The 11,100-nt window shown below is 43.1% G+C and overlaps 1 protein-coding gene and 1 long non-coding RNA gene across 2 annotated transcripts; both read right to left on the bottom strand.

Moving 5' to 3' along the window:
• Window positions 1-209: 209 nt before the first annotated feature.
• On the bottom strand, window positions 210-2,063 carry LOC127294324 (uncharacterized). Its single transcript, XR_007846550.2, has 5 exons — window positions 1,938-2,063; window positions 1,617-1,867; window positions 1,245-1,512; window positions 1,105-1,167; window positions 210-864 (listed from the first exon to the last, which is right to left on the bottom strand). It is a non-coding gene; the product is annotated as an uncharacterized lncRNA (long non-coding RNA).
• Window positions 2,064-2,709: 646 nt separating this feature from the next.
• LOC127294331 (uncharacterized) lies at window positions 2,710-9,614 on the bottom strand. Its single transcript, XM_051324134.2, has 8 exons — window positions 8,896-9,614; window positions 7,804-7,880; window positions 7,210-7,378; window positions 6,447-6,535; window positions 4,709-4,873; window positions 4,525-4,602; window positions 3,743-3,846; window positions 2,710-3,346 (listed from the first exon to the last, which is right to left on the bottom strand). Exons 1-8 carry the CDS (start codon window positions 9,458-9,460, stop codon window positions 3,241-3,243), a joined length of 1,353 nt encoding a protein of 450 aa, XP_051180094.1. The 5' UTR covers window positions 9,461-9,614; the 3' UTR covers window positions 2,710-3,240.
• Between the last annotated feature and the right edge of the window lie 1,486 nt (window positions 9,615-11,100).

Here is an 11,100-nt window from a genome sequence, read left to right on the forward strand (position 1 = left end):
TCAGGCGCACCGCCGCACGGACATAGCTAAAGAACTCCATAAAATGCACTGGAGACATCAACATTCATGAACACCGAACAACCTGATGTTTACATAAGTATGAGGTTCCACTATTATTTTAATTTTAAGATCACATTAAAACATATTTTTAACACTCAAAATTTAAACAATCTTGAGGTTTTATGTAGATAGGTAATTTTCCATAGCTGGGTGAACAGACCATCCCCAGAAAATTATAGATAATGGACTAATGGAAACTCAGATGGACAGAAACTGCATTGTTCATTTAGAAAGTCAAAGGTAGGTAATTATGTACCAAGAATAGAAGTGTGCTTTCTATGTCTTCCGATAGTTTAAGTTCAATGCAGCTTTCCAGCATATACAACGGCTACATATAAAGTCCATGTAAAACTTAATCCCAAGGTTATCCTGGTCAGTACTGAGTACTATCAAGGAGACCAACAACCCATGGTAAAAGTACAATTCTGACTTGCATTCAAATGTAAATAGTACTACACATGACTAAGAACATCAAATAAGTTCTGAACAGAGCTGAAAATGTAAATCAAGAGCACCTTTACTGACCCCTGAACACATATGAATTCCTTAGATTTAAGTTTTATCTTTATGCAAAAGGCTCTCTAAAATCCCACAATTGCGAAAAGATATATGAGAAGGCCATGCTATCACATACTGAATGCTTGCCTACAAAGCACTGTTTAGAGGTGATGCTGCATATTGTTTGGCAGTAAAATTCTCCAACGAAATGGATGTCATGACATGTAGATCAATCTGGTAGATGATATTGGCAATCCACAGGTGGTCTCATGATTGACGATGCTCATGTATCTGTATGAGCAATACCTGCAGCGGGAAACATTTACGGTTAGTATTTAGACGAAACTAATTAATCCATATATATCAGAACCGTTTCTTTTATACACGTACTCTATCAAGGACCATCAGAAAACTTTAAAAACGAAGAAATTTTAAAATCTTTAACACCCACGGTTTTCCTTTAAAAAATAATCCAAAAGTGCAATTAGGAAGCTGTCATGGAAAAATTATTTTCAAACAGCAAGCAATGGGTTTTAGGAATACTACCTCATAAGATGTGACCCAACTAAGAAGTAACCTTGCAATCAAACCCCTCGAACACTTAGTTTCCTGCAAGAATTGATAAAAGCTTAACCAGACATGCACAACAACAATAAATCCAACATTAGTACAAACAGACGAATCACCTTAATGTTTCTTTGCAAACACCTACAGATGGTGTCCATGCTTGATTCCATGGTATGGCTTGCAAGTCATCTAGAGAAGATATTTTCCCAAGATTTCAACTGCATATTTAACATACACAAATCAAGCCAAACTGATTCATGATTTGCTAAGGCATGCTCCATATTAATCAAGAAACATTGGTTTATTGAGATGCACATCCCGTACTCTACTCCGTTCTTCCCCAGCAGCAACTTTCCATCATTCGGCTCTCTGCAAGTCCACAACTGCCTGAAATTGATGAGTAGGTGTCAGATTGGTTGAAGAGAAAAAAAAAATAGTGATGCTTGACGTAATGGAAGGATCCAATCAGTAATCGGATGGACAGTTTATACCCATCTCTGCAGCAAAACGGGCTCAGGACCTCGAGTCTCATTTCCCTGTTGAGCATGAATAGAACCCCCAAGGAAGTGGATAGGGGCATGGTCTGCTGCCCTTGTGGTAACCCCGGACCCCGTCGATCTTTTCACAGTTTGAATGTGGTAGTGGAGCCATGGTCGCGCCGGCGGCCAAACGACGCCGCTAGCAGAAGCCATGGAGCCGAGGGCGCGCCGGCGAAGATCGAGATCCTCCGGTTCGCCCACCGCTGCGCTCAGAGAGAAGAGGTGAGGCCAGAGAGAGAGAGGAGAGTAGAGGAGGAAAAGTCAGGTACGTACCTACGCACCGCTGCGTGTAGCCGCTGGCCACCGGCTCGCCGCCGTGGGCGTCTCTGTCGTCGGTGCTCCCTGCTCACCGTTCCACCTCCAGACCGATGGCGTCACCGCCACCACAACTCCGTATGTCGCAGCGGCAAAATCGGCACGCGTCACCCAGATGTTTTTTTACCGGATCGGTGGAAATCCAAGAGAAAGAAGTGGAGTCGTGGAGAGTCTGGACTGTTCCATTGCCTCCTCGGCACCGCTTTGACCGGGACGGGAGGAAATTAGGGAGTAAAGAGGGGCACTGTTCCATTGCCTCCTCGGCACCGCTTTGACCGGGACGGGAGGAAATTAGGGAGTAAAGAGGGGCAACCGGTAACTGATCAAAGACAAAAGCAGCGAGATTTTCTTTAGATGAGTAATAACCGGAAGAGACAACCGGATACTCCCGGTTATGCAGCGTTTTGCATGTAAAAAAAAAGGGGGCAGTGAATTAACTCGCCCAGATCTACAGTACCAGGCAGCCATCTACAGTAACATAACAGTGAGAAAAATTAATTCCAAAAATACCCAAAAAAACGTGGTTTCAGCAAAGAGGTGCGGCTTTTATATAGGTTATAATTTCAGTCTGGGTTTTCATCTCTATTTAAAAAAGAAGAAACTCGTTCGAACTCTCATGCAAACCGAGTGAGCGAATATAAGACGGCAAATAGTAGCACAACTGGATTACTAGCAATCACAGAACCAGAGTAGAACAGCAGGAAAGGAAAATGGGGTACAACATTAGATATGTATCAACATTGTGGTCTTTGTAATATTTACTGTTTGTAATGAGTACAATTTATATGGTTTTCAACATTTTGATGTATCACAGCTTTACATGTTACATTCCTATCACTTTCCCGAACATAATTCCTGCAGGCAAGCAAAACTTGCAGGCTCCAATTATACAAGGACACATCACTTCTTTAAAAGAATTACCAATTTTACATCGAGCAATCGAGCATGCCAATAGCAGAATGTAGTCAAGCGCTTCAGGGTCCGAAGAAGTAGATTCCTCCAGCAATACTCTGAACCAGTAACTCCTACTCCTTTTGCGAACTTCTGCTGATGTAAGAACTGACCAGCTCTCTAACTACCGCTTGAACATATGGATGAACAGAATGGTTGCAGTCAGATGATTTTCAGGAACATTCTCACATTATACTCGGTACAGATGGAGAAGATGGTGGGCATGATAATGAACGAAGGACTTCTACTTGGACTCTTTATAACCAATTGCTTGTGATTGGTTGTTAGTTAGGGTTTTCCATTTTGGAGTCTAAAACAACTGGAAGAACAGACTTGTAGAACCATCGCCAAATGACCGAATATCAGCAGGCTTTACCAGTGCTCTACACAAGGGACAAGTTCGTTCTCGCTCAAACCTAGAACAGAATAGGATAAAGCCACCATTAGTTAAAATTTCCAGATAGAATACAGGTAAAGATTAAGGCATAAACTAAACACTTTAACACTTCAATACCAAAAAATACAATTGAATCTCATTTCGCTCCTGCTAATTACTAAAACTCTCATAACAGAAATGTATCTTGTGCAGTGGCACGAAGAGGTCTGGTTCATATGAACTCTTAAACCTCTGGTCATACTGAAGTTCCAAAGTGGTTAACCATCATCTTGCAAATTCATTCAAGCGCAGCGACTAATCAAGAACACATTGCATATCCAGACGTAAAGAACATTTAAGAATGAATTGCACATCAAACCAGACTCAAATGACCAAATAATGCATAATGAAGGAACACATAAGCAAAAGGTGTTACCATTCAGAGACACAATCCTCACAGAAAATATGTTTACACCGAAGGAGAACAGGAACATGCATCTTCTCCTGGCAGATGGCACACATGTCACCAGCAGCGACTGCCTGCAGATAGTTCCACCAACACACTAGCACGTTAGCAATTGGAAAATTCATAGCTCCCAACTAAAATGGCAAAACAAAGGACCTATTTGTTGTTTAATATTATGCACATCGTGGATAACTAAGAACTCAATAGAAGGTAAATAGTTAAATAATAATAATGTGATGAAATGACTAAATAATAATAGCAACACAAAATTGCGAGCTTCCTCAGTGTTTTGTGTTGCCATAAGAAAAAACAACCAGAGTTAAGTAACACCAAAACTCGTGTTAGCAAGAGTTTTGACTCTACATAAGTCTCAGCTAAAAACAACATGCAACAAGAAAGGGTTTTACACTTTGGGTTAATTCGATATATCTGCCAACTTAGCGTATTCAAAAATGCCACTGAAAGAAACGGCTTACGAATATTTCCGCAAAAAGGGATAATTCGATATCTGACACTGTCTTAGTGCCATTTATCAAAGTAGCCAACTATTGGCAGTCAGGCAGTGGCATTCTTCACAAGTCTTTATTTTTGCAATGGCAATTATTGAATATGCGAACTTGACAGTGGCTGAGTTGTCGGGTATTTAATACTTTGAGGGACTTTATTAAGCAGTTGAACATGAAGAGTTGTCAGAGTTATACACAGCATACAGCATTTTTTGTTCAGACACTTGACAGCAAATGATCTTTCACCTGTTCTGATGTCGCATAAGACCCATAATGCACATCTTTACGTGACAATGCCTTCACTGCAGATAAGAATGATTGAACCTGGAGGACATATGGCCAAAAATAAGAAGATGGTCGACATGTGAAAGACAACATTTTATGTTATTGGCCCATGAGCTTGCACGTGAAATGCAATAAACAATAGTACCTTCTCAACTACGGAAGTCAACTTGAAAGTCAGGTAAAGACCGGTGGTTAAAGATGAGAACAGACTTCCATATTCCTTGTTCAGAAAGAACCGGTACCAAACAGGAGTTGGCAATAAAGCTCGATATAGAAGCAGAAGGTACTCCACAAGCGTTAGCATTTGTCCCTAAGAAAATAAGAATAGGAAAATCTTAAAAAACAGGTACAATCCAGTTGACGTTTAACAAAGGATCAAATGGAGTTGCCGGCATCTACTAACGGAGAGAATTTAAAGTAGGAACTAGGAAGTAAGGAGCTAGTTGGCTTTCGAGATATGGCTCATTAATAGAACCAGTGGCGAACCTTGGGCCAAATTCCTGTGGGGGCAAATGGGCTGGGGGCGAAAAATAGAGGCCCAAACTGATTTTAGTGAACAAAAAGGCTAAATACATGTAAAAAGTAGTCTGTTTCTTCATGGGCTGGGGGGACGATGGCCCATTTCGCCCCCACTAAGGTCTGCCAGTGCATAGAACCAAAAACAAAATTATACGAAGACCAATGTTTCACGTTAATTATTACCAGAGTGAATCCCTCATAGCCAGTTGTTCTAAACATGGAAGTTCTGGCATACATGTTACCCTAGAACACAAAGCCAACAGCAAAATTCTAACAGATGATGTTTCAAAATTATTCAGTAAGTGGCGTACCATAGAGACTATTCTGATAAAACCGTACCATTGTACCTAGGTGTGTGGATGCTGAAAACTATCTGCTATTGTGACTTGTGAGAATGCATGAAGCATTCAGCAGCTGCACACACTATTTTAATTTAAATTTTGACCAAAAAAACCAGTATTATGGACAGAGACAGATTGTTCTTAGAACAACCAATCGTCCAGTTTGGAAAAAGAAGAGAATTTCATGCCTACAGTTTAGCTTTGTGGATGCCTACGGTAGTTATGGACAGGGTGTTATAAACATCACTACTCCCTCCGTTTTTGGGCTCCTCGTTTCTCGCGCAGTCGCTGTCACGGCTCCTGTCCCAGAACTCCATGCATGCCATGGATTACTGGCCAAGGACGAGGGGAACGGCCGCGGACGAGGCACTTTTGGCCTCACCGGCCTCAGATGAGACACATGGTGGCACGGGGAAGCACCGGGAGAGTGTCCTCCTTCATGGTGCACGGCGAGTCGAGCGGCCTAGGTCGTGGCCATGCCGATTGGTTCGTTGGTGAGTGCAGTGCCGCCAGACGGGGACGCAGCTCCCTTGGGTTCCATGGCGATGCGAGCGGAACCAAGGATGCGCCCACCTTCATGTTGCATGCCAGCTATATGGATACGCGAGCGGCGGCAGGGCGCACCCTCCTTCCAGATGCACAGTGGGTTCCAGGGCAACACGAACACACCCTCCTTCGACAGCGTGTGCCAGGGCCAGTCCAGAGGACTAGGCAGTGCTGCAGGAGATGCGAATGGTGCAAGCACGGCCGACCTCCTCCAAGCGCACGTCCGGAACCACAGCCATGGCCATGGCACAGACAGATTCCAGATGTTGACAACGATTGTGAGGCCGATGCTGCGATTAACTCCTCCGCTTTTTTTGAGGACGACGGGGAAGGAGAGCGAGGGGTAATATAGGAAGGCTAGCAATAGTTTTGTGCATGCGCCTTAAGCTTCGAGGAAAAAAGAGAAAACTTTGATGCCCTAAGCTTTGAAACGGAGTATAAAAAAAATATGTACAACAACATACAAGAGATCATCACCTGCCTACGGTAGTTACGACCTCTGCTATTCTTGTAGTACATAAGTAGCATGCACTTGACGGTCATTGCTGCCTGGCGGACCATTGTATCTGCAGGTAAATATTGTTTATAAATGTCGATGCGACATAACATATTGCCATGGTACCAACTATGCTAGCCTATAGATAGATCAAAATCTTTCGTGCTAGATAAAATACATTTTTTCTACTTAGAAGATGATCATGTAGCACAGTTATGAAGAATTGTTTTTGGGTAAACATATGAGTTGCCAGTATAAGTGCAGTAGTCTCAAACTCCGAACTGAGCACAATCAAGTTCATGTCATATTTCTAGTATTCCTAGATTTCTGATGCAGATAAATATTGAAATATGTTTTCCAACATACTTATTTTCTTCCATGTATTTCATTGGAACTTTTTATAATTGCTCTGAAGGTCAATATCGATCGAGAGAAGTACACAAACTCAATGGAATGAAGGCATTAAAGGAGCATGCGAAGTTCCAAAAATCTAGCTAATGAGAGAAAAGAACAAGGCTAACTCCAATTATACTGCACTAGCAACCAGACAAATTAACAAGCTAAATTAGTCAATTGGCAGTTCCAAAATGAAATTATTTAGTACAAATAAGAAATGTATAAAATGATACAAATAGGGCAGTATAAACTGAATAACCAACAGCACATAAAGGCAAATCTATGTAACTTGGACAGATGCAGTACTGCGAGAAGACATTTGAGAAATTTATAAGGCAGTAGCAATACCATTGACCATGATGATAAAAATTGCATGCCAGAATGGTGGTATATCTTTTGGAGGAAGCATGAACAGAGGTCTAAGAAGATCATCGTTCCTATACCACCAATATATGCCAAACACATGGATCACGAAAATTACGGTGATTCCAACCAGCATAGCAACTTTTCTCTCACCCTGTAAAAGAGGGAAAAATATGTGACTTAATATCAATATGTTGGCCACGGGAAGTGTTTTAATGATCTAACAAACAGATTTCCAACTTGTTTATCCACAAAAAAACATGGCACTGTCTGAGCCACATGCTATTAGATGACCTAATGCTAACAGTAGAAATTTAACTCAGGGTCAGCTGCATTGAAATCTTCATTTCCTACAGTACTATCCAAGGCCATTATAACTAAAAGCTCTTCATCGATTATGGCCTCAAGATATTGAATGTTTGACTATGCTTTTATGTCGATGAAGTTATTAATACAAATCACCAATGAAACATCTCTTTGTTTCACACCGTCATCATGAGTCCATTCGAATTCATGAGGATGGCAGAAAGGGAAGGTTGACTCAGTAGGCTATGCAAAATTGGAAATATAGCACCAAACCTTCAAAGCTGTTTGCTTCTTCAATATATCATTTGACTTGAACATTACAGCAGCAATCCAAATCGTGACAAAGAAACCTGCAGCACAATCCTTACATTATTATGCATGCAAACTCTTCTGACGTAGCATTTCCCAAAAAGTAACAGGTATATATAACTGAAGGAGGAAATTCAAATGAAACTCAGTATGACTTGTTATAACTTCTCTAACAGAAAAGGGATATGCATGCCCATAAATTATAAGGATAAAAATGACCACTATTACTAATACAGAGCATCCAGATGCAGATCTCTTATTGCATGGAAAAGAAGGTTGGTCCAAAACTCACAGCCTATAAGCTGGTTTGCACAGCCTCCCCTGGCAGACAGGTTAAATGCTAAGAGACTATGAAAAAAAACGTATCCGTCTTAAGTATAACTGCAAAACCATGAGAAAATAAACACATTTTACAAGAAAGTTCTAGCTATTGGTAGATGTTAATATGTTCCTTTCGAGTCGTCGATTAAGGTAGGAAGAAAATGCATTTATTTACAAGCCTAGAAAACTGGTTGGAATACTTGATGAAGTAACCTCAAGCTCCACTGCATTGGGAAAGATAAGGTGTGGCTCTCACCTAATAGAGGATCCCTGCTTTGAGCCAGTCCATTAAAGGTAAGTAACCGAAGCTAACTCCCAAGACCCGACTATAAACATATTCCACATTGGATTCATGTCACTAAATGCTGAATCAAACCCTGTTGTGTTCCCAACTATAATGACCCCACAACGGAAAGCCAAATAGATGCTATGACAAATGAGAATGCATCATAACACTGCTAGACTGCAAGCATTGACCATCAGGACTACGCACTGTGCTCCTAGAAACATATTGTCTTTTGTTTAACATCCGCAATAGAACGTATCAAAGTTTATCATCACAATCATTAGCACACCCAAGTGTTTTCTTGTGGACTTTCTCTAAAATGCCCTCCATTTTGTCTAACAATCTTAGGAAGGTTAAACAGCTCATAAACGCCACAACATTAAGACGGATAGCAGGACAATCCTGCAAAGAAGGCATCTTGGATGAGGGTACGGAAATGTGTATCAAACCTTGGAGATGCTGGCGTATGAAGACGACGAGCAAGAGCAGCGAGAACGGCAGTATCTGCTCGATCCACCGAGCGACGTGGTGCACGTCGTACCGCTGGTACGCGCGGTCCCCGGCCCCATTCCCCGTCGCTCCGCCACTGCCGCCGCCGCCGGCGCTTGCCTCCGCGTCGGCAGCGGCTCCCCTCCCCGCCACGGAGGCCGGGTCAACGTCGGAGGCGGCGGTGGCCTCAATCGAGTCCTGCGGCGGGGTCCCTGCCGCCGTGGCGGGCGGCGCGTCCGGGTCGCCCTGGATCCGAATCGAGACCTCGCCGTCCCCGGCGGCGGCAGCGGAAAGTAGGCCGTCCGACTCAGTGGAGGAGGAGGAAGGGAGCGCCTGCTGCGGCGTCTGTGGGCCGGGCCCGGCGGGCACGACGCCTGAGTACTCGAGGAGCGCGGCGAGCGGAGCCTGGAGCAGGCTGGAGGCGGAGAAATTGAGGCCGTACCGGCGGAAGCCGGAAGCCGCAGGACCGGCGGAGGCGCCGGACCCGGCACCCCGGCGATCGGCGGAGCCTCCCGCCGGCTCCATGACCGGCGGCGGAGCCCTAGAAAGGCGAGGCCGACGGCGCACGCGGAGGCGGAGGCGGAGGCGGAGACCCCGGAAATGGAAGATCCCCCCTTTGCTTTGCTTGGGTTGGTTTGTTTGGCTTTTGGTCGCGGCGGAGCGGAGGTGACCGTCTCCCCTGTTTTCCTTGTGTTCTTTTTTGATTTGGCTTCCCCGAATTGGGCGTGTGGATATGTAAACTAGCCGTATACAAAGGAGAATTTACCGGTTAATACAGTATTACTCAATATAAAATTAACTCAGCAACAAAAATTACTGTATAAGCTTACACGTATGAACACACGCATGAATTACTAGGACATTGCTTAAGGATTTAATTAAAAGACTTGACTACGCGGCGGCGCCGCACATCTCCCCTGCCCGTGTGACGGATTCCGGACCCACCCACGTTAGGCTGTTTTCGTTCGGCTGTTTTCATACAAGGATTGCTAGGCCCACCCACGTGACGGATTCCCCTGCCCGCCCACGTGATGGATCGAGCGCGCGCGCGTAGCAAGCGGGAAAATGTTTCTCCCTCCCGACAGCTCTCCTACCAGCCCCACCCATTAATTACTAAAAAAACAAGCCAGGTGGTCCCTACCGCGCAGATCTTCTTCTTCCTCAAGACAAACCAGCCTGTCGTAAAACCAGAAATCTTGATCTTATAGACAGAGGAGAGAAGGACGAACAGGGATCTGAAGAAGGGGGAAACCATGGCAGACAAACTGAAGACCTCCTACGTCTACAAGTACTAAAATTCGAAGATTCCAATACAGGTATGAGCACCTTTCACAGGGAAAAGTAGTCATGTTTCACCTCCCTTGTCTCACACCTCAAAAATCGGCTAGAAAAACTCATCTTGTAGAGAAGAACACAGTAGGTTGATCCATAAAATAAACTTGTTACTGAAAAAATATCATCAACTTCATAGATACTTCTGGGATTCTGTATCTATGAACAAGCAAAATACATGGGAAAACGTAGCAAATCCCAACAAAAAAGAAATCTGGTAGAACCAACATAAGGGCTCATCACATAAAAATCTAAAATAAAACTTGACAAGCCAAGATACTGGTTCTCCACATTCATCTTGCATGCTTTTCTGCACCTTACTTTTGATCAACTTTGAAAAAGGGATCAGATCTTCTTTCTGCACCTTACTTTGATCAACATTGGAAAAAGGATCAGATCTTCTTCCTGCATTACCATGACAAGGTAAACATGGAAGAATTAGAAAACTGACTACTTTGAACAAACTTTGATGCAGGTTGCAGAAAGGAGATGAACATGAATATACAAATGGAAGTGTCAGCAGCTACTTTATCAGATCATGCAGGATCTAGTAAGACAGGTCAGTATGAACAGAGCAAAACCACACATATACATTGCTCTACATTGAAAAACATGGCAGAAAAGATATATAAATTGGCAAGCAACTACCAAAAATTACTTACGAAACAGGTTAGTTGCCAGATAAACTACCAGGTTAGTTGACAGATAAACTACCAAATAGTATCCATGTTAATTATGAGCAAATACCAGATTCATTGATTCCACCATAATTTGGTAGACAAAAAAGGAAAAAATACCATATAAATTTCCACAGAAACAACTTCCACCTATAA

The sequence above is a fragment of the Lolium perenne genome, chromosome 1, assembly GCF_019359855.2.
Source record: "Lolium perenne isolate Kyuss_39 chromosome 1, Kyuss_2.0, whole genome shotgun sequence".
NCBI lineage: Eukaryota > Viridiplantae > Streptophyta > Magnoliopsida > Poales > Poaceae > Lolium > Lolium perenne.